The sequence below is a fragment of the Phascolarctos cinereus genome, unplaced genomic scaffold (genome assembly GCF_003287225.1).
Source record: "Phascolarctos cinereus isolate Bilbo 61053 unplaced genomic scaffold, phaCin_HiC Scaffold_726;HRSCAF=1367, whole genome shotgun sequence".
Classification (NCBI taxonomy): domain Eukaryota; kingdom Metazoa; phylum Chordata; class Mammalia; order Diprotodontia; family Phascolarctidae; genus Phascolarctos; species Phascolarctos cinereus.
Genome location: NW_027556098.1, coordinates 53,781,110 through 53,804,870, shown reverse-complemented (window position 1 = coordinate 53,804,870; position 23,761 = coordinate 53,781,110). Strand labels below are relative to the sequence as shown.

The following is a 23,761-nucleotide window of genomic DNA, read 5'->3' as shown; positions in this document are numbered from 1 at the left end:
CTCTAGCCTGCTTTGTTTGGTTCCAGCCACTCACAGGTCAGAGGCCTGTTCCGTCCAGTTGATTACTTTGGTAACTTCATCTGAAAATTGCCTGTGCATATCCTTTGACCATTTATCAATTGAGAAATGACTCTTACTTCTATAAAGTTGACTCCGTTCTCTATATATTTGAGAAATTAGGTCTTCAATAGAGGAACTTGCTATAAATTTTTTCCCCACAGTTATGATTACTAACTTTTTATTTTCCTCTCTCCTATTTTCTAAGACTGATTTTAGACATTTTTTTCCTGAATTCCAAATAGACCACGAGCCAAAGACATTTGATAATCCTTTTGGGTTTAGCCCCCCAGAATCAGATCCATGGCCTTTTGGAGGCAGTGGACCCACGGGTGATACATTATTTTAAAAATTACACTCTTCAAAGCCTTTTCTGAGGCTTAATTATGTAAAATTCTTATGTAATGGCCCTGGGTAATCTGGTTGCGTGCTTTTAGGTGTGTCTGATTTAGACACACTGGACTGTTCAGTTATTTACAAAAGGCTGTAAGAAAAAAAAGAATTAGATAATGGAGTAGTAGCATAATGCATTCCATATAATCACAAAAATAAAATAGTGAATGTTGCAGATCTCCTGGACTCTAATTAGTCTCCATCAGGATAGGGATCATAAAGTATATTAGATGTGTACTTCCCCCATCTTCTGACATAGTGCTCTACGCACTTTAGGAACTTAATAAATGTTTATTGAATTGAAATTTAAAAACAAGAACAACACACAAAAAATGTTGATTTCTACCAGCGGGCTTACTGGACAGTACCAGGAAGGTGTGGCTTTTCTGTTTATTTCTTTGCGATTTTCCTCTTGGTTATAGCATGATCTATCTGAGACCTGTGAGCTATGGTTCCTTTCGGAAATCATGGATAATAACACAGAACACAGACACTAGATTTAAGCATCAGTTCATAAAAATCCCTCTCCACATACACGCTTTTTTTTTCAGAGAGGAGAATGGAGAGGAGAGAAGATAGAAGTGGAGAGGAAAGAAAGAGGAGTGAAGGAAAATATGATGGAGGAGAGGAGAGGAGAAGGAAAAGGAGAGGAGGTAGAAGGAGGAAGAAAGAAGGGGAGGGGAGGGAATATGGTGAGAGGGAATGGAAAGCCAGAAGAAAAGAAAGGATAAGGAAGGAAGAAGAAAGGAAAGAAGGGGAGAGGAAGAAATGGAAGAGTAGGGGAGAACAGAGGCTATGCAAAGACAGTTCATAGAAGGGGAAGTGGTATGTTTGTGATAGCCCAATTGCCCTTAAAAGAAGATCAGCTTAGGTGAGCGAGGTACAGATTTCGAGGTCTGAGGTCCAGGTCCCTCCTACCTCTACCCCTCAAACATAGCTCTGAACCACAACATCGAAAAGACTAAACAGAAGGCGGAGTAAGACAACGTTCTCCAACAAGCGGGAAATTTCAGGTTCCCGCCCCTATAGGGGGCCCAGGTAATGAGAAGATGGGCTAATGAAGAGACCCCTACAACTCTCAATAAACCTCATTTGCTCATAGGCGCGAGTCAGATTTACCTTTATATCTTCCTTTGCTCTCCACGAATGAATGAGTGTATGAATGAATGAAACGAATCAACCACAAAACTTTCTTATTTCTCCTTCTCCGCCTTTATTTGGTTTCAGTTTCCTCCCTCTCCCTGCCCTGGCACCTCCCTTGGCACAAGCCATCCGCGGCTCTGCACTTGGTAGGACTGGAGAACAGTACCCGGAATCGGGAGAGAAGGGGAGTGCAGCTGGGTGGTACAGGTGGAAATTCATTTTTAAAAGCTGGTCCTTTCCTTCGAGCTCGGGAGACAGTCTGACCCCAGCACCTGCGGCCACTATTTTTGAAGTGGAAAGGCCCCTAGCTTCCTGGGTCTCCAGGAACACGAGACTCCAAGCCGGAGCTGGATTCTCAGTCCGTAGGGAGGAGCGAGGGCGCCCTCTGGACCTGAGGCGCCAGCCCTAGAGAGGAGTCTGAGACCTAGCAATCCGACCTTCCTGAAACTGGTTTTTGCAGTGTCTGTTATTACTTAACGCTTCAGACTTTCCAAGAAGTGATTTCATCGGCACACAGTTCCTGCATTCACCAAAAGCAGGCTGCAGCTTTAGTACGAGGTATTCGGGAGCTGCTACAACCAAGAAAGATCCCCCTCCACCCCCCAACAAACACACACACACACCCTTTCTGCCAACTACTAACTACTCCTTTGCCAAGCTTCTGAGGATGAACCTTACTAAACTCGGTTAGCCTTGTTCTCAGGACAGCACATACAGGGAGGCACAGTTGTTAACCATTATCAGTGAAGCACTTTTAAAAATTCTTTTCAGTTAACAAAACTCTATTTTCCCCCCTCTCACACTTCCTCCATTGGAAAAAGGAAAAAAAGAAAAAAAACCCTTGTAACAAATATACACACTATACATACTTATGCAAAACAAATTCTTACATTGACCTTGTCAACAAGTGTGAGTCTCTTTCTGCAACAGTGAGGACATGGGTATCATTCTTCATCAGCTAATCTCTGGAATTGTTGTGTTGATCAGAGCTGATAAGTCTTTCAAAGATGATTGCCTTTAGGGTAGTGAAGTCTTACCAGCTTCAAGGGACCTGCCAGAAAACAGGATCACCTCCCCCCACACAATCAGAGCAGGACTTCATTGAAGGATACTTATTATGATAATCATCTTTCTGTAGCATGAAAGAATAGTTATGTGAGTGTGAATATAAGTATGCAGCAAAATTTTATTATTCTCATCAATATTGATGTTGGTGCCACATAGGAATTCATCTCTGGTAAAATGTGATTTCTCCCCCAATAATAAATACAATAACTATTGCCATAGAACTTCAAGGTTTTCAAAGCACTATTCCCACAATAACCCAATCCACAGCACTGGGTAGTGGAAAGCTGGGTAAACTTGGAGTCTTAAGAGAATGGAGTTCAAAGCTTGCTTCTTCAGCTTACTACCTGTGTATCCTTAGATGAATCATTAATAGCCCATGTTTCTTCTTCTGTAAAATTAGGGGACTGAACTAGGTAGCCTGTAAGTTCCCATTTTAGTGATGAAAAAATCTGAAGTCAAGCCAACCAAAATAATACATGTAGTGAGATGACAATGTAGATATAATAACTATATATATATATATCTTTTACAGAATAACAATAGCAATTGTTTAAATTTAGTGTAGGCTTTCCTGATAGAATCAGGGATTCATAAAATACATAGAATTTCAGAGCTGGAAGGGGAGGAGGTAATGACCTAAGTTCAACCAAGGGTTAGTTGAGGTCCTCATGCATCATTGCCCTCTTCTCACCTTATGGAAGAGTAAAGGAAAGGTGCAGAGCCCACCTCATAAACCTGAAGGGAGAGTTCCTTGTCCTGTGAATCAGACTTAATGGTTGTGAGAGCCCAAGTTTTTCTTTCTCTGAAAATCCCCGCTTTCTGGGACTCTCTATTGTAAGAGGATAGAGATTAAAGATTAAACTGTCACAATTGTTTTGTTCAATATTGCATCCCTAAAGGAGTTGAATCTGGTGTAGCTGCTTCCTGTAGAAGGGGCAACTGTACAAAGGTAAAGGCTCTACCACCTTCAGAATATTCTAATACTATTTATTCAAGCACCCATCTATGCTCCATCTTCAGAAAGTCTTACTTATTCCCTCAGTTAGCAATAACCTTTTCTCCAGACACCCCCCTCCCTTACCACATTTTTAATGCCTCTCTGTGCTTGGATTCATAGACTAAGGGTCTTTAGAAGTAAACTAGACTAATCTCCTCATTTTACAGATGAGAAAACTGAGGTCTGGGTTTTGGTCAAAGTACCAGAACCAGAATATCAACCCAAGTCCTCTAACACAAAATCCAACGTCTTCCACTACAAGAACTATAATGTTTCACCTTATACTGTGATGATGTGAGTCCAATTTCCACCAGAGGTCAACAAGGGCTCCTTGTACACCACTACCTCTCTCCCTTCCAGCCCCTGGCACAGTGCTCTTATACATAGTAGGAGGTTAATAAATGTTTATTGAATTAAAAGTACTGATAATTGTGGGGATCCTTTTCCTGGAGAGGGATGATGGGGAAATTATACTGTGTACCCCTAATTTGTGCTCTTTCCTGATATTTTTATGCATTAAATCAGATTCTATTTTCAGAGTTTTTGAGGAGATAGAAAATAAAAGTTGACTGTATTTAGGTGTGCAGGAGGCCTTGTGGTGCCCTGGAAAGAGCTTCAGTTCTGCACTTCCTGTGACCTTGGGTAAGTCACTTTAGATCTTTGGGCCTCAATTTCCTCATCTGTAAAATAAGAGGGAAGCTAGATGAGTTTCTAAGATCACTAACAGCTCTAAGTCTACAATCATATTGGAGCACCCTGCAACACACCCCAGTCAGCATTTAGCAGTCCTAAAACCTGAGGCTAAGACAAATAACCCTCATTAACTTGATTATAAAGACAGACCTGAATAAGTTGCTTAGAGTCCCTTAAATAGCCAGGGGAAGAATCAGTGATAGTAAACTAAAGACAGTACCTTGCAGAGGGTTAATTCAAGCCCTAAATGATTTCCGATCCTCTCATTGGATATAGACAGAGAGTAAACCTAATTGAGATTTTGAGAATAAAGATATGTTTCTAGTTTCAGACTTAGGCTTTAAGAGCTAAGGAAGATTATAGAGATAATATATTCCGAACTCTTTATTTTTTGAATGAAGAAATGATTTGTCCAAGGTGCCCAGATCACTGGTTTAGGTGGTAAAACTGGAACCAGACTCAAGACCTACAGCCTGTTGACTCTTGTGCTCTTAGCACTCCCTCCTTGCCAACCCCAATGGCCCCAGAAGTTGAAGCCCTTAGATAACTCCTCAGAATCAAGTAAAGGCTTAGATGCACTGTTAAATAGAAACAGTGCTTCTCATTCGTTTTCTATCTATACCACACACGTGCATATTTGGAAGTCACAATCACATCCTTTTGTTCAGAAACTTCCACAAAAACAGAAACCTACACAACAGGTTCTAAATCCCTCAAATACTACATTATATGTCCACTTAAATAGAGGCAGTCACCCTCCTTAGCAACCCAAAGATACATGCATACAAATAAATTTACGTGTATGCAGCTATGTCAACGAGTGTTAATACAACTAAAATGTATTGATCCCCTGCTCTGAATACTGGACTAGAGACTGTGGGCAATACAAAGATGATAATAACAATTGCTAACATTTCTAAAGTACTTTCCTCACAACAATTTTGAATTGGTGTCACAGTATTGCAGACACTCAGAGCTGGGAGGGACCTTAGATGTCACCTAGAGCAGAAAGACAATTTATAAAATTCCTGCAAGTTGGCCCTTTGAAGAAAAAATTCAGGAAAGAGGAAACTCCAAATATCAATTGCTCTACAAGTTTTTCTATGGGACGGTTTTCCCCAATATACAGGTGGAGAAATTGAAGTTTAGAAAAATATAATGTCTTTCCAGGGGCCAGAGTGAGAACTGGCGCTCCAACCCAGGTCTTCTGACTTGAGCCTATGACTTTCTGCTACACCATGATATCTCAGAGAACTTACAATCCAAGGGAAGATGAACATCCAGTTGCTTCTGCAGTTCTATGGTCTTCAAGTTTGTGGTCTGAGTGCTTCTTTTTAGCCCTCCCTCTCGGCCCCATTGGCTGAAATGGCCTTTTTCCCTCTGCCAGGAGTTGTGTTACTGCTGAGCCTTTTGGACAGCATTAGGCAGGACAGGAAGCCCTTCAATTTGGCACCCACAGCGCTGACAGCCCAGCAGGCAGAGGGAGGGATAAGACTTGAATGCCCAAAGGAAGAGGAAAGGGAGGAAAAATAAAGAAAAGAGAGAGGAAAGGAAAGAAGTTGGGAGGTCTATCCATTTCGAACCCTAAAAATGGAAAGCCGGGCCTGAGAAAGTTCGGCTGGAGCTTTTCCCACCCAGCCACTAGGCGGCTTGAGCAGAAACCGACCCTTTGTGGGAGGAAAATGCAAAAAAAGGAAAAAGAAAGAAAAGTCTGTAACTCTATGCATTTGAACAACGGATCCTGAGAGCTCCAGAACGCCCCGGCCAGCTAAGAAACCTCCTCGGGACTTTACCAACAGTAAATATAGCGAGTGACTCCTCTGGGAGAAAGCTGTATCCAAGCAGCGGCTGGGCGCGCGCCTTTGAGCTCGCGCACACAGACACACACAGGCACACAGACACACAGACACACACAGAGACACACCACACACACACACACACACACACACACACACACACACACACCCCATCCCCCTGCAGGAAGCAAGTAGAAAGGAGGAAAGCGAAGCTTCTAAAAGGCCTCTTCCGAAGAGCTTCTGAAGCCATAGTGCTTTCTTTAATTACTGTTAGTTACACTTCTCCCCTGCATCCCTCCCACCGCATCTCCCCACCCCACCTCTCCTTGGTTTCCTTCACGCAGCGCAAGAGACCTCTCTGGCAAAGAGGTCTAGGACCGTACAGAGGGGGACACAGCTTCAAAGCAATAAGCTCAGCTTTATCCCTAGGTCTGGGGGCGAGATAACTCCCCCAGCACTGCCTCGGGCCTCAGCCTCTGCTCCCTCCCCTACCCGCCGGCAACTTCTGCGCTGAGGCTGGAGTAGCCCGTGAAGAATAGTGAGGTTACTAGCCCTGCGTACTCTGCTCATGGCTCAGCCGGCTGAAGGGAGGAGGTGTGAGGGCCTAGTTTTCTCATTTGATAGTCATAGACCCTTAGGACTTAAGAGCTGGAAAGAACCATAGACCTCGTTCTAGTCCAACACCTTCATTTTATAACGCCGTTCTATTGCCCTATGCTGAAGCTGCTGCTGCTGCTCATTTGGTTGTGTATTGAGTGGTGTCCAAGTTTCAGATGCTCTTTTTAGAGACCCTTGAACTGGATCTCTGCACATTCCTCCTCATATACAGGTGCAATTACGTGGAGTCAGACTCGTGCCCCGCCTCCCATCCCGCTACAGTCCGCTGCCTGCGGGCGGCTAAGTCTTAGCTCCTAAACCCTGGCGGGTAGCCATGCCTTCTGCAGCTGCTTGGCCAGACACAGGCTAGCCTCCTTCCCAGGCCAATTTGCGTACAGCAAAACCAAGAGATACGACACCCTCACTTGGGAATATTTTCCACACTGTGTTGGCGGGGAGGAGACGAACGCGTGTGTTTAGAAACCCAAACTTAAGGACAGTCATACTTACATTGTTAGCATATGAATTGCTCCTAAATGCACAAACCAGCAACTGCGCGCACAAAAGCACAATTGTTTGTGCATGTAGACATTGGTACATCAACACACACACCTAAAAGCACGGAAATGCGAAAATTAGACCCAGGAGTACAGAAATGGGCTCTTTCACACACACGCTCATTCATGGAGACTATGCATAGATTCTCGCGCACAAGCTAGCTTTCTCGAGGCACCCCCGACCCCATCCCAGCCAGATTGTCTATCTGACAGATTCTCCTAATTGAACTGTTATGGGTCATCATCATAACCGTTAGGCAACATATTTCCACGCTTCAGGTCTTAACGTTTTAAATACATATTTAACGGACGGTTTGCAGTGCCAGCTGCGAAACACACGGTTAGAAAAGCAATGCTTCAGAAAGAAGATACCAAGCTGAGGCGGGGAAGAGAACCTGCTGAGATTTTCGCAGAGAGTTGGGCCAAGGCAAAGGAGTAAATATTATGGCGGCAAGGTCTTCTCGTTCCCAAAGTTCTCAATATGCATTTGAATCCGATACATTTGTTAAACATCGTACTTTGTGAGTGTATGTTAATGTGCTAGGAAGTGCAAACTTAACAGGCCATATCTTACACCCACAAAGAAGTCCCCTGAAGCTGGAAGAAATAAACTTATAGTTTCATATATTGAATATACATTGGTCATGGCCTTAAAAATATTTTTTAACATGGAAAATAAAAGAAACTCAGAAACACGAAGACAGACAGCAGTCAACAAATTTCAAGCCAGAAAGAAGCTTTCCTTTTCATTGTAACAATTTTCTATAACTCGTGTGATTCTAAATGTGCCAAATCTAGAGAAAAGATAGGACTAGGTAGTAGGCTTGGGCAGAGCACAGTGATTTAGGAAGTAAGTGCCTTCTCCCAAGATAACCATTGTAAGGTTTCACTGATTTCTCCATGTGCCTGTAATGAAGAAGCTCTTAATCAGAAATGTTACCGGCATTCAGTTCCAAACTGTCAGCAATTTTTTATGTAGCCTCTCTCAAGACCTTTGAATCTCAGTTTCCTCATTTTTACAATGGATGGAAAAATATCTACCTTCAAGCTGCTTGGAGAGATTGTTCTGCAAATAGATCCTGTAGAGTTTTTTTTTTGTTTTTAAGCTTTCAAAGAAGTTAAATGTAGCCATGTAAAATTAGCAAGAGCCCGTTTGTACTATGTCTGAAAGAAGTTTATCTAGGCCTAAAAGATTTCAGGCTGAAGGCAAATAAATTTAATTGTTACTGCTTCTCACAATAGTGAAAATGCAGCGTACAACTCTTGTCTTGACTATTAATATATCCATGGTCAATATTCACTATATTTACAGTTGGTTGCTCTAACCGGCAAGGAAGTCTGGGACCGTGGGGAAACCTGGGAAAACTATGGGTTGTCTAACTTACATGCAAAATTCAGCATTCAAAAAATTCAGAATCTTTAGTATCCATCCATCCAGTCAGTCAACAAATACGTATCAAGTGCCTATGATTATTTAGTGTGATTAAAATTATCATGCCGAAAAAATAGGACAACGACTTTTTGAGATTTGGGCTTTCTTTCTAGACTATGCTAATAAACTCTGTCCATTCTCCCTGGATCTTTCCCTTCTTCCTTCTACTCCCAAAGGCACCGAGAGAGAAATATAAGTTTTCGGGAACCGGCAGATGGCTGGAGCGCGGCTGCTGCCTCCCAGACACGAGGTAAGTGCTTAAGTGTGGGATGAGTTGATTGCATTGTGCCTGGTGAGTGTTTACATTCGGAGAGAGAAAATACAGATGGGATTGTGAGAAACCTATTAAAACTCTCCAAATCTGCCCGAAACCAAGGGAAGATTCAGAAGAGGAGAGGGAGCCAGGATAAGACTGGGAGGGTGGGGACCAGAAGAGGTTAGTAAGGTATTTTTCAAAATGTTATTGTTGCTTACTTCAAGTTTGTTTGGTCCACGTCTCTCCTTCCCTACTTAGGCTAACAGCTGTTCCTAACAGTAATCATTGTTGTATTTTTATAGAGATTTGACAAAGCTTCTCTCTCTTCTTCCTTTCCTGCCTCCAGTTCTACCCTCCTTTTCTGTCCCTCCCTCCTTCTGTCCCTCTCTGCGACTCTACTTCTTGAAGACGTCCATTGGCTCGGGGGTGGGAAGAGGCGTGTGCCCGGGGTCCGTTTCATTGAGCGGAATTAGCCTGGATGACATCAGCTTCCCAGCCCCCTGACAGGACGGTGCTTATTGGTGCAGAGGCCCCTCCAGGACAATAACATTGTTCTCCTTCCCCCAACCCTCCTCCTCAACCTCGGCTGTTGCCGGCTGATGTGCCTATAAAAACCCTTCGAGACCCTAAAGGTGCTGAATATCATTACGGCTCTGACACAACGCCCATCGCCAAGCGCCCAGAGCGGATCCTGGCTTCCCTGGCTGCACCTTACTGTAGAGATCGCCTGGAAAAAAAAAAAAAACCTAGTAAGTGTCGGCCGCCAGTCAAACCTTCTCCCCACTCTCTACCCTCGCCTAACAGTTCCCCGCCCCCAATCCCACCTCTACTCGGATCTGTGACATCGATCCAGGGTAAATTATCAGTTTACTCAGCTCAGATCCGGAGTCTGGGGCTGAACTCAAGGCTAGATGTACCTAACCCAGAAGTAGAGGGTGGGGGGAGCACCCGCAGCACCCTTTTCTTCTACCCGGCTGACACTTCTGCCCTCATCCCACCCCCAAAAGCAACAAATAGGACAAGGAGTAGCAAATTGCTGCTTCTGCTTTTCCGTGTCCCTGTTACCTTGAGGAGTTAGCGGACAGGATAAAGAATAGAAAATGGAATGTGTGTGTGTGTGTGTGTGTGTGTGTGTGTGTGTGTGTGTGTGTGATGGGGGTGCTGGTAGGGGTTAACACAAAGGCAGCAAAATACTCTGCTGTTCAGATTAGGTTCCCCCGCTCCGTAAGGAAGAGTCCTCCTCTCTTATGACCCTTGCTCTTCCAGCCGACTGCCTCCACCTCTCTATCACTTAGGGTACTTAACTGCTTGAAACCTAATGCTTGTTCTCCCTCACTGACACGCAACTCTTCTCCTTTTCTCTACCAGTCGTCCCTCCCAACCCCAAGCACGCACACACATACTCTTAAGGTAAATCCCATGCACTGTACTGAAGAGCAGCTTGTAATGAGATCCACTATGGGAGAAATGGGGAATAATAAAGAGAAGGTTGCATACGTGGGGGTGGGGGAGAAACATAGTAGTTGTTCGTGTTTTGTATGTTGCCAAAAAGAGAGTAAAAGTTAGGCTAATGTGGGAAGATATTAAGCTTCCGGGGACTTCCTGCTACTGCTGCTTAGTTGTAGCGGGGAGTGAAATTTTTCTTTCACTGACTTTGTGTTTCTCTCTCTTGCCCTCTCCCCTCCTCCTCTCCGCAGGAGGCGTGCGAAGCGGCTTGGCGGGCAGTGACTCCGACTGTGAAAGAGGGAGTTCACCAAGAGACTCTGTGTGTGTGTGTGTTGTGTGTGTGTGTGTGTGTGTGTGCGTGTGGCGCCTGCCCAGGGGATATGGACTCCGATACCAGTCTGGTGTCCAGCCGCCCATCCTCACCGGAGACGGATGACATCTTCCTTACAGCGCGGAGCAAGGGTAGCGGCGGCGGCGGTGGCGGTGGCTTCTCCGGGGGCACTGTCTCCTCTTCTACACCAAACGATTGCCAGCCAGAACTAAGCGCGGAGCTTCGAAACGCCATGGGCGCGGCGGGCGTGCACCCGGGGGACAAGCTGGGCGGCGGCTGCTTTAAGTCTTCCTCCTCCACCACCTCTTCTTCCTCTTCCACCTCATCGTCTTCTTCGGTCGCATCTTCTACCAAGAAAGACAAGAAGCAGATGACAGAGCCGGAGCTACAGCAGCTTCGGCTCAAGATCAACAGCCGGGAGCGCAAACGGATGCACGACCTCAACATCGCCATGGACGGGCTTCGTGAAGTCATGCCGTACGCGCACGGGCCCTCGGTGCGCAAGCTCTCCAAGATCGCTACTCTTCTTCTGGCCCGCAACTACATCCTCATGCTTACCAACTCCTTAGAGGAAATGAAGCGGCTGGTCAGTGAGATCTACGGCGGCCACCACGCTGGTTTCCACCCCTCAGCCTGCGGGAGCTTGGCACATTCGGCGCCCCTGCAAGCAGCCGCTGCGCACCCAGCAGCGGCAGCAGCGCACGCCTCCCATCACCCCGCAGTGCATCACCCAATATTGCCGCCCGCTGCGGCGGCGGCAGCTGCAGCTGCCGCAGCCGCGGCCGTCTCCAGCGCCTCCCTTCCAGGCTCTGGCCTCTCAGCGGTCAGTTCTATCCGACCCCCGCATGGCTTGCTTAAGTCGCCCTCGGCATCCGTGGCCAACCCGTTGGGTAGTGGAGGGGGAGGCGGTGGCAGTTTCCAGCACTGGGGTGGGATGCCCTGCCCGTGTAGCATGTGTCAGGTGCCACCACCTCACCATCACGTTTCCGGTATGAGCACGACCAGCCTCCCCAGACTCACTTCCGACGCCAAATGAGATCAGCCAGAGCCAACTGAGGTTTTGGAAAGGGCCCTGAGTGGGGACGGAGAGAGTGAGGGGCAGAGTAGCTCCAGCTGTGGAACTGGAGAAAAAGGGAGAGAGGAAAAGATGAAGGACTCTAGACTGTGAATCTCCTAGGGACCGAAGAGACAGAGGCCCGAGTTGCAGGGGTCGGTGACCTTTTCCCTGTGGCCTTTGCCAGCCCTCCCGGACCTAAAAACAAAACAAAACACTCGTTTGATAAGGCAATTTAAAGAAGGCACTGGCAACTTCCACTTCTATGTTCCCTTTCTCTTCACCGGGCAAGACACTGTTTCTTCACTGCTCATTGAAGCTGAACAGGATCTGACAACACTTGGCGCCGATTTTTTTTATTTTCTTCTCTCCCTCCCCCAGTTTCTTCTCCCCATGGATCATTAGGTCAGAGACCCAGGAAAACTGAGACCGAGACGTGCTAAGATCTGGTTGCAACAGGCAGACTCGGACACATTCCTAATACGAGTTCTTAGTCTCCCCCTTGTAAAGGAGAAGTTGGAAGGCGGTATTCTGTACAGGGCATACTTGTTCTTTCCATTTTCAGTAATTGTGTACACCCACAACTCACCGTGAATCATGGCAATTTTTTCTTTGTTGTCGTTGTCGTTTTGTTTTGTTTTACCCAGGGTTGTTCTTGTCGTTCATTTGAGTTTTTTGTTATTGTTGTTGGCTTTTTAAAAAAATGTGAATTTTCTTTTTCAAAAGAGGAGACTTGGTAGGCAAAGTGAGAAGAGACGCTTTTGAACTGGAAGTAACCAAAAACGGCCAATGCCTTTTTGGTGGTTCTTAATTACATTTTTAGAAAGGCATTTTACTCCTCTCTTTCTACCTTTTCTGTTGCAGATCACAAAATGTGAAGGTGGTTTGGTTTCTTGGTTTCTTACCTGAAGTTCCACATCCGGTAGTTTGAAAGAACTAAAAAGTTGTTGCTGTAAATGTAGTAATTTTTGTTTGTTTTTTTTACAAAAGTTTCTCTTGTGAAGTTGTAAATATAATGTCAGATGATGAAATGTGTTCTTTTTTGCCGGAGCTTTCTGTTTCTACATGTGTGCTGTATGAAGCTCGTGTACGTCTGAGGTTTTCTTTTATTAATGTTTTCTTTAGGCCACATTTAACAAAGTTATGACAAACTTTCAGTGTGCTTTCTATGTCAAAACAGAACAGAACAGAATCCACATTACCTTGCTGTAATACTTAGTGCTGGGCTTCTTAGCATCTGCAATATAACACCATTTTTCTTATCGCTGCTCCCTGCAGAGATTTTATCATCTGTTTTATTTTTGTAAAAAAAAATGCTAAATAATATTTATTACTTGTTTGGTTGCGAAAACATAAAATAAATGATCAACTGTTGAAATTTTAAATAAAAAAACATTTTAAGTAAGTGGCAGTATTTTCCCATGTGTTTGTAATATGAGAAAGTTTCGGGAACCTATTGCACTGAAGTACACTGAGCACTCCATCCCTGGAATTGGTCAAATTTATCCAACATCCCTCACAGTTTGGGAAGATATAGTGAGGGGAGGCACTTCTCCAGATTAGATTTAGAGTTAAAAGGATCACAACTGAGTTTATGCTCCTTCAAATTCCAGTGACAAAACTAATTGACTAGGGTTATCATATAACTTTGTATGACATCCAAATGTCTTAAGATTTCGTGAGCATGGAAACAGATAACTAGAAGAGATGAAATTGATCACTTTTTGAAAAATAGCAAGAAGACCAAAAAGTGTTACTTTTTGGAGGTCAAGTTTGGTATTAAACCATCTTTTTGGTTCCCAGCACACCCTTCAGTTAGATTCACCTGGAGAGCTTCTGGGTCTCCGTTTTCCTTTTTTAGTTTCGTGACAATTCACTCATCAGTCAGTAGATGATTTAATAAATCTGAAATACAAATATGTAGAGGGAAACGTTATAACAACCACACAAAAAAAGTCTCATTGAATTCTTAACTTCTCTCTTCTTATTTTGGACCAGAAAACCACCTTTCTAGATCTATAGAATGAGTCTGTGGTTTCCCTCTCTTTTCTTCTTATCATATTTTAAAGAATTTGCCACAGAAGAATGTCCTTTCCCTTCTACCTCTGCCAGGTCCCAATTTTTCCTTTTGATTCAAGTGTAGTTTTTATATTCAGATTCCCCCAGACCAGTAGCCAAACAGGTTGGCAGATTCTCATTCCCTTTTTAAGGAGGATAAGGGAGGAATGTTATTTACTAGATAGGTAGGTAGATAGATAGATAGATAGATAGATAGATAGATAGATAGATAGATAGATAGATAGATAGATAGATAGATAACCTTTTAAATATTCATTTGTTTGATTCCCAAATTGTTTTCAAAGCTAAAATGATGCTGTTCTGAAGTACATGGGCTGTAGAATCTCACTAACCCACTGTCCTGCACATAGTATCTTCATAAATTTTGTTGTTGCTGCTGAGGCTGAAGATGGTGTTGGTGCCGAGCTTGTCTCTCGACTGCAGCCACTTCTTTCCCCTTACTCCATAGCACAGCCCTTGGTCAATCCTACCTTCTATTCTCAAGGAGTTAGCAATATGGGGGAGTAGGGAGGAGGAAAGAAACCAAACAAATACAGTAGGCAACCTAAGGAATTCCAAAGACATACATTAAAAGAATTTGATTCATCCAATAAAAGGATAAAGGAAAGCTCTTTACATCAGCCAGGTAACCCCAAACACAGCTCAATCATTCACTCTCCTAGCCCTGGTTAGCTGTACTTGTCTCTAGAACAGAAGAGTGAATATGTGGGAGGGTTTCCTTCCCTTAAAAATTCATTAGGACATGGGTGGGGAGGGAGGGCAGCGAGGTTTAAAACCACACATTGGGAACATTTGCTCCTTTTATGGAGAGGTTTTGTGTGGCTTTATTTCTTTTAAATAAATGCCATTTCTTTTAGCAGTAGGAAAACAAGTGACAAGGAGGCAGTTTGTGAACCAATTTGAAGGAAATGTTTTATTTTTAAGCAGCATTTTCAGAGAATGATTTAGGAGTCTAGGATGGCTCTCTGGTTTCAGAAGTATGGGTCCAAAGCTGGAGGCATTTTATCTTTCCAAGTGAACCATGTACCTTATTAGGGGGTGGCAGAGAAGGGGAGGGGAGTTTGGGCCAAGGAAAGGCAAGGAACAAGAGGAATGAAAGAGATTTAACTTTTCTCAGTGTTGCATTTTGAAAGGAAACTTGGAAAAATTCAAAAATATTCCTCCCTCGTTCTTCATTAATTATTCTATTGGCTGGAAAGAGATTGAGAGGGGGGTAGGGAAAGAAGGGGATCTAGGGAAATGAGAACTGATCTCTATTGTTTTGTTGTTTTTTTTCTATTGAGCTGTTTCTTGGCCCCTTCCTTGGGCTAGATAGGGTGGAAGTCAGGTTATTGAAGGGAAACAACACAGGCCCACCCAAGCTCCCTTCCAGCTTCCTTCCAATTCAGAGCAGCCTTCCTCAACTAAATAAAAAGAGACAAGGGTGTCCCGCCAGCACACACAAGACTGCCCTGCCTTAGCCAGCAAGTCCAGTGCCTCAGTCCTATTCTTTGAGCATCTCTGCAGAGCTGGGACTCTGCTTCTGGAGCAGCCCAGGCCCAGCCACCCAAGGTCTATAAGAAGTTGAAACTGGCTGAAGGAAGACTTCTGGAACCTCAACTGGGAAATGTTTGCCCATTCAGCATCTCCTCTTAGCTCCTCCTCTCAGCCCTTGGTATTCCTCCCATGGACTCTCTCTCTCTCTCTCTCTCTCTCTCTCTCTCTCTCTCTCTCTCTCTCTCTCTCTCTCTCTCTCTCTCTCTCTCTCTCCTTGTATGTGTGTGTGTGTGTGTCTCTCTCTCTCTATGTCTCTATGTCTGTGTGTCTTTGTCTGTCTGTCTGTCTATCTGTCTGTCTGTCTGTCTCTCTCTCTCTCCCCTCCCTCCAATGCTTTTCTTCAAATTATATCCAGGGCCCAGGGTCCAGCAGCCAAAGACTGGTTCACTTGACTAGGTGTTTATGTGTCTGTGTGGGAGTTGGAATGGAGGGAAAAGAAGGAAGGGGGCTTGTGGGAGGGGAGGAGTGCTTAACAGAGAAGACTTAGAGAACTGAAGGGTGCCTCAGCTAGTAATCTGTCAGGAGAGGGAAGGAAGTCCTGTGCTTTGTACTGAGGTGGGTGAAAGGGAACCCTTTGCAGCAACAGGCTCAGCCTCCAGCACAAGGACAGATGTGTGACCCCCATAGGTCTCCTCCACCAAATATCCTCTCCTTTACAGACTGACAGAGAGACTTACCTTCTTTATCGTCATCCCCACAGGCTCCCAGGACCACGGCAGGACATCCCATCTACCCTTGGAAGTTGATTAAGTGCACCTACAGGTCTGAACTCTAACATGTCCTGGGGGTATGTGCAGATGGAAATTATCCCCACTTTTCTCCAGGAGTCTTAAGCCTCTTGGATCTCCCAAGGGTAGCCACACTTCTCCTGGATCACTTGGAAGATTCTGAAGCAGCATTCTCAGAGGTTAGGTACATTGAATTCCACAAATCAGATTCCCCAGCTCTTGTGAAAACAAAGTTTCAGTACTGTTCAACTACTATATAATGATGATTTTTCAGGATTCCTATGGACAAAAAAATGTACATGGAGCAAAATAAGCAAGTAATTTATTTTCGGTAACCGTATCCATGTCTTAAAAAACAATTAGTAAACACTTCATAATGCAATTACTAAACAATGTCCTACAAATTCTAACTGGGGTAACAAGTGATAGAATCCATTAAATGTTCTCAGTCCTGCTGAGGATTTCCGGCAGCCTAGGAAGGCTAGGTGATTTTGAAGGTAGACTTTACTTCTTCAGGTACCCAGATACATCAAAAGCTGTCAGGCCCAGTACACTCTGGTTAACTTAGACCTTCCTCTGGGGCAGGAACCAACAAGAATCTTGACTTGGTTATACAACACCACAACAAGGTAAAGGAGGGATAAAAGGTCTAAGAAAATTAAGGGGGGATGGGAGGAAGAGTTATATTAATATGAGATGATATTTGTAAAGAGCTTAGTACAGTGCCTAATACATAGTTGATGCTTAATTATTTGCTCCCTTCCTCTTACCTCACACCCAAGCATCTATAAGGCTCTGAAGAAAAATCAGCCAACATTCTAACTCCCTCCCAATTGGTTTGTTTCCTCTAACTAGCATTTTTAGAGCTTTATCCTTTATTATATAATTTTGCCCTTATCCCTAAAAAATCCTAACTACAAACAATGTGTGTATACACATGTCTGTGTGTGCATGCACACACACACACACACACATATATAGAGACATAGATATAGATATACATCCATGCATATATAGTACTAACTACCATGATTCTTTGGGTTTGCCTATATTTAGTGAGGGCCTAACTTGTAGAAGAAAAAGTTGCTTTCCAGGAAAATAAGACCAGTAAGCTACTCTCTCCATAAACTTGTGAATAGGTAAAGTCTAAGTCTGAGCATGATGGAGAAACCATTGAAGTCACAAAGAGAGAGTCAAACTTCTTTACCCAAAGTCATAAATATATGCAGGAAAGGAACAACCAGTAGAAGCAGAGGCTCTAATCACCAAATCAAGGACCTTCTCTGTGTGGCTCAGCAGAATCATTTCTAATGAGTCAGATTTGGTTTGGTTAAGATGGACAAAACAAGAGAAACCTCTGCTTAAAGTCTTAGGACTACAAAAATGTCTCATTTGCAATTTATCGATATCTTCTTCAGGGGTGCCCAAAAGGAGGACCACTCCAGGGAAAGTAGAAATGGGAGTAAAATACGGACACACATGGCTTTGGAGTATGGTGTGGCTTGAGTTCTGGCTCTGCTACTTATATGATCTACTACCTAAATGATTTTGGGGTACTACTCCTTAACCTTTTTGGTCCCCACTTTCCTTGTCTGCAAAAATGTGTGGAATTGCACTAAATGACCTCTGAGACTTCTTCCAACCTAAATCTATTGTAGCAGGTTTGAGGGATAGGATGTGCCCCATGCGTAGCAAGTTGGAGAGAATTATATACTCTATACCACATGGAGCAAGATTATACAATCGGGAGTTAGGTCACATAAAACTGCAGATCACCTTAAGGTAATCTTGGCCCACTGCTTGACTCATTAAAACATAAAATTGTAGTGACATTTTTTTGAATACCCTGTTTGTTTAATTTCCTTTTCCTGAATTCTATATTGGTATATTTGGGTAATTTATTTCTTATAAATAAGGAGCAGCTAGGTGGCACAGTGGATAGAGCACCGGCCCTGGATTCAGGAGGACTTGAGTTCAAATCTGGCCTCAGACACATAACACTTACTAGCTGTGTGACTCTGGGCAAGTCACTTAACCCCATTGCCTAGCCAAAAAACAAACAATTTTTATTTCTTATAAATAAACTTGAAATCCTTTTTGCATCTGGTAATTAATAATTAATAAGCTCAAGCTCCTATTCCAATTCATTAAAATAACGTCCTTTCTCAATAGTGATTATTCTTATTTTTATATATTTAAATAAATGTTAAAATTTTATATATAATTTATTAATAAATAGAAACAGTAATAAACATAAATGTATTTTGACTGTGACCATTGTCACAGCCCAAGTTATCTAAAGTCCTCAGTACATCAGGAGATGTATCAGGAGACTTTGTCTGGTAATAGTCTCAAATCATTCAAATGATTCCACAGAATGATCAGTCCCTTAAAGTATTTTCTACTTATTTCTTCTCAGGATTAGTCCTTTCTCTTTGTCCTCTCATCACAATAAGATTATATCTACATAATCACAGGAAACAGTCTTTCAATGTCTCTCAACTCTTGTTAGAATTTCCGAAACAGGTCCAACAAGGAAGAAGTTTCTCCTAACCTCCTTCCTCTGACTCCACAGATTTCTCATAGATCCTCACAGAGCACAGAAAAAGCACACCTTCTCCCTGACCATACAGGGAGAAAAACTTCAATTGATCATTTCTCAATGGACATTTAAAACTGACAACACCAGACTTCTTTTCTCTCAACATTCTATCTGAGCTCTTAAAGTTACAACGACAATATCTTTAGTCTCTGTGAGAGATGCATTTAGAAGAGGGGTTTTACTTGTCCCTGTGTCAAAAAATGCTCAGTCCCCAGAAAATAATTTAGGAGTATATCAAATCAACCTTAATACTACATTCAATACAGATATCACAATGCAAAGCACCACTTGGCAATTTGCTTTAAATTTAAAGGAGCAATGCCACACCAGCAGTAAATTAAACAGAACAAAAAAACACCCCACAACATTTATAAGGGTAACAATAACAATTAAATAGAATAATAATAATACATTCAATATACACCCAAAATTACAAAACAATACACATCATTCAGCAATTAATTGCTTGTAACTGAAGGAATAACCATTTCTACACTATAATAACATAATCTATTTATAGATTGGTTCAGTCTTTTAACATCTTGATCTTTCTATCTTTATCTTTATGGGGTGATGATACAGACTGACACTCACCATTGGTCTTTATAAACTTCTGAGACTGTCTTTTTTAAACTAGGGGACTCTACAAGTTCTGGAAAGAAAGAACTGTCTGGGGTTCAGTCCTAGGCAAAGCTGTTGGTTTTCTTAATGTAGTGTTTTCTTTACTTAAAACAACACCTTTCTCATCAGCTCTCTATGCTTCCTGGTAAACAAGTTTTGCTACAAAATTTTCAAGTTGCTTCAATTTAGCAGTTCATTTTTGAATACTGTTTAATAGTTCTTTGTAGCCAGTGGATTGCTTATTTCATTTCTTATGAAAGATTGTTTCTCTTTTGAATTTTTCAATTCCTTCAATTGAGATTTCTTACATTTAAGTATTTTTATGTGGTTATCAAGAGTAATTTGTAATTTGTTGTTGAGTTATAGGTAATGTTTTGCATTTTTGGCTTTTATGACTATGTTATTTTCCAATTTAGCTATTTCTCCTATTCCCTCTGAACACTGAAGTTTTTCAGTTTTTATGAAAAACTGGGCATCAGCTTCCTCTGAACCAAGTGATAATTCTCAAATGCAGTTGCCATTTATAAGGGCATTTACAACAGAATTTACAACATTACAACAGAAAATAGTTCTACTTTTCTGGTTGCATCTCAATTGTGTTATTATTTTATCAAATTGTAGGGATACAACAAATGATGAGGTCATTGTTATTGTTTTCTTCAGTCCAGAATGTCTTCTCTATCCAGCCCTATCTTTGTTTCCCAATACTGATTCTTTAGAATTCACCTTCTTACCCTCCAACTTTGCATTCCTCTTTCCAGAATATTTATTATCCATGTGTTCATCAAGGCTACAACTGCAACAGATGATAGTTTTGTCCCAAAGTACTGTGGTGATAGCAATTTTTCATCAAACATGTGTGAGCTTTGTTCTCTTGGTCTTTTTTCTTCACAAATGGAATGAAAGATTTTGTCTATTGTTCAATTTTCCTAAAGATACTTTGTCTGTGAATCTATATTATGGTTTCTCTGTTGGGTTTCTTTAGTTAAGAGAAGCTGCTTTTAGCATTAGTCAGCACTGAGTCTCCTTGTGGGAAATCCCTTGCAGGGATGTATGCTCCATCTCTCTCACAAGCATTATTTTTCTGTAGTCTCTCCAAGACATACATTTGAGAGGCAGCAAGGTGGCGAAGTGGCTAGAACACTGGCCCCAGAGTCAGGAGGACCTGAGTTCAAATGTGACCTCAGACACATAACACTCACTAGCTGTGTGATTCTGGGCAAGTCACTTAGCCCCAATTGCCTCACCCCCCCCAAAAAAAAATACATTTGAGACATACACCAGCATCCTATGAGTCTACTTTCATTCCTTCCTGCAATTCACTTAGACTTTCAAAAACCCAGTTTCTTCTTGTGTTAAAAGGAGGAAGTTGGATTAAATGAACCACCACAGGTCCATTTCAGCTCTAAATCTAAGTTGATCCTTTATCCCTTACCTTGCTTGAGATTGCCTTGTGACTACTAGGCTGCTATCCCCCTTAAGTAGTTCTAAAAGTTGTTTTACAGGCAAGTGACAGGGTAGACTGGAGAAAGAAATCCTGAGAGCATTGGTTTAGGTTGGGACTCAGGTTCAGTGCAGAGGTCTTACCGTTAGAATCTCCCCCTTTTCTTTCTTTCCCTATTAGATTGTAATCTGTTTAAAGGCAGGGACTTTGTTTTTAATCTGTATTTGTATCCCCAGCTCTTGGTACAGTACATGGCACATAGTGAGTGCTTAATAAATGTTTATTGATTGATTGTCTCTTATTCATGGAGGCTCAGTTAGACTATAAGATCCATGAGGGCAAGCAGTATGAAGCAGTGGAAAGAACACTGAATATATTTAGAGAGGAAATAGTCTCCTTCAAAGCCCAGGTCTGCTACCCTTTTGAGCCTCAGTTTCTTCAAATAAGAAGATTAGACTAATTGACTTTTCAGCTTCATATAAATATATGATCCTGTAACTCATCTCGAGTTTAAGTCCAGCACAATGTTATTTCTTTATATATAATGGATCTTTAATGTTCCTTTAGGTTAGTCAGAGACTATTCCTCAGCCCAGGGATCCTAAAGTAAAAATGAATGCTACTAGGACCCATCTGGCCCTGCCCTTTGACCTCTGCTCCTCCACCCAGATTCTAATGCCCCTTTCTTTGAGGCTTTAGCAATTTCTAGTCTACTCATCCTCTCACCTCACCCCACCTCCCACATCTGTGGGGGGATGGAATGAGCAGACCAGCTTTAGCAATTAGCCTGGCTTCGGTGCGTTAGTGATGCTGGAGGGAGGGCAGGAGCAGGTGAGAATGAGGGGGGAACACTCATTAGGACATGTTCTTTGCCTCTATTAGAGGCAATAATTAAGTGCCCTGACAGCTGCAGCAGCACATCATTGGAAGCCAGAAGCTACCAAATCCGTCCGTCTGGCTTTTCTCAGAGCACTCTCCAGCCCAAAGGGTTCCTTTTCCATTCCCACAGCAGTAACAGGTGGAGGGAGGGGTGTAGTAGGTGAGGCAGAGGCAGACGGACAGGAAGTCAGTTTCGCAGCCTGGAACACTTTGGCAGGTAGAGAAATGTCCCGGGTTTTCTGGGCTAATTGTACTCCCTGGGAAAAGGGACAACTGGGGGCAAGGGGAGAGATCAGGGATGTCCTACGTCCCCTTCCAGGCTCTGTTGCGTCCCAAGCAAATTCAGTTCGTAGTCCAAGGCTTCTGGAGGTAGATGAATTGCAGAGCCCAAAGGTCTATCCTATATGAACTGCCAAAGACGGTGGTATTTTTTTTCCCTATGAATTTTGCCTTTGTGCCGGGCTCTCTGCTCTATTCTTGGTGCTAATAAATCGAAGTGGGGTTTTTTTTGTTTGTTTTGTTTTGGTTTTTATTAGTTGTTTTCTTTTTAAACCATCGATTAGCAAAAGATTTTGTTGTCTTAAGGTAACGTAACAACTATAAGCAGTCTTGGAGTATATTCCCTAAATCTGGTTTGCCTCCTTCGATCAATCATTGAATTCCGTACAGATGCTGCTCGCTCAGAACTAAGAGATTCCTCTCCTCTGCCCAAGCCAATCTGAAATGCGTGGTTTGGATTTAGTGTGTGAGTGTGTGTGAGTGTGAGTGTGTGTGTGTGTGTGTGTGTGTGTGTGTGTGTGTGTGTATGTAGCTAGGACTGTTTCCAGAACATGGCAAACACAGGCTCTTTTTAGGCTGCTGGGTTTGAGGCTGAGTTCCCATTTGTTTTTTGGACACGTTTCTTGGAGGTTGGGCGGGCGGAGACTTAAAATCCAAACTGATGTAGACACAATTAGATGAGTCCTAACAAGGAGCGTCACTATAATTTGTCCGGAGGCCAACAAGCACACCCGAGAGTGGGGCTGTGAAGACGACTGGGGCTGGGGGAGTTGGGGAGGTTGAGGGGACTGGGTTGCATAAGATCAGTTCCTGTGTATGGCCAAAGGAACCCTCGAAGCAGGTAGGACAGTCGGGCGCAGGCTAAGCAGCTCAAACTGGAGAGCCTGGAGGCGATTTGCTTGTGTTTTATAGGCCCACAGAGTTCAGAGCTGGAAGAGACCTCAGAGATATCTGATTAAACCTCTCAGAAGTGGCGATTGAGGACTAAAAAAGGGAAATTATTTACCCAAAGTGATGTTGTTCAATCGTGTCCGATTTTTTGTGACCCCATTTAGGGTTTACTTTGCAAAGATACTGAGTGATTTGCCATTTCCTTCTCCAGCTCATTTTACAAAGGAGGAAACTGAGGCAAACAGAATCAAGGAACTTGTCCAGGATCACAACGCTGAGTAAATGTCTGAAGCCGTATTTGAACTCTAGGGCCAGCACTCTATCCGCTGCGCCACCTATCTGCACCAAACTGATAGCGCTAAGTAAAAAAAAAAGCAACAACAAAGGTAGGATTCGAACCTGAGTTCTCTGCCTCCAGATCTCCCCTTTTCCGCCCGCTTGCGTTACAGATTCTCCAGTCTTCATGCGGCAGCGTCCACCCAGCAACCTTTACAGGACCTTCTAATTAGGCTTATCACGGAATTGCAGGCATGGTCCTCGGCTCCCTCATTCCCTCAATCACTCACTTAATCAATCAATATTTATTAACTGCTTTCTTCAATAATGGGCAGTTAAAGCATAGCATTTCTGGAGCAGCTGCTAGTGCATGACAGAGCCCTTTCTTTTCTCGTCAAGTAAGGATCGTTTTCGGGTACTTTAAAAAAACCAACCAGCCTGCCCGCATGCAACCTTGTCTTCCTCTACCATATCTCGGCCTCTGGATGTTGTTCTAGCCAAGCAGAAGGCTCCCACCTATGTGGGTCTGCCGGAGGCTTCAGTTCTTGACCTTAGCCCTAGCAAGGAAGGGACCTCCGGTCTTCCCTTTTACCTCCTGGCTGGCCAA

General features: G+C 43.1%; 1 protein-coding gene across 1 annotated transcript; it reads left to right on the top strand.

The window, feature by feature from the left end:
- The first annotated feature begins 10,692 nt into the window (after window positions 1-10,692).
- Window positions 10,693-13,225, top strand: OLIG2 (oligodendrocyte transcription factor 2). Its single transcript, XM_020995954.2, has one exon. The coding sequence runs from the start codon at window positions 10,816-10,818 to the stop codon at window positions 11,800-11,802; it is 987 nt and encodes a 328-aa protein (XP_020851613.1). The 5' UTR covers window positions 10,693-10,815; the 3' UTR covers window positions 11,803-13,225.
- Window positions 13,226-23,761: the final 10,536 nt, after the last annotated feature.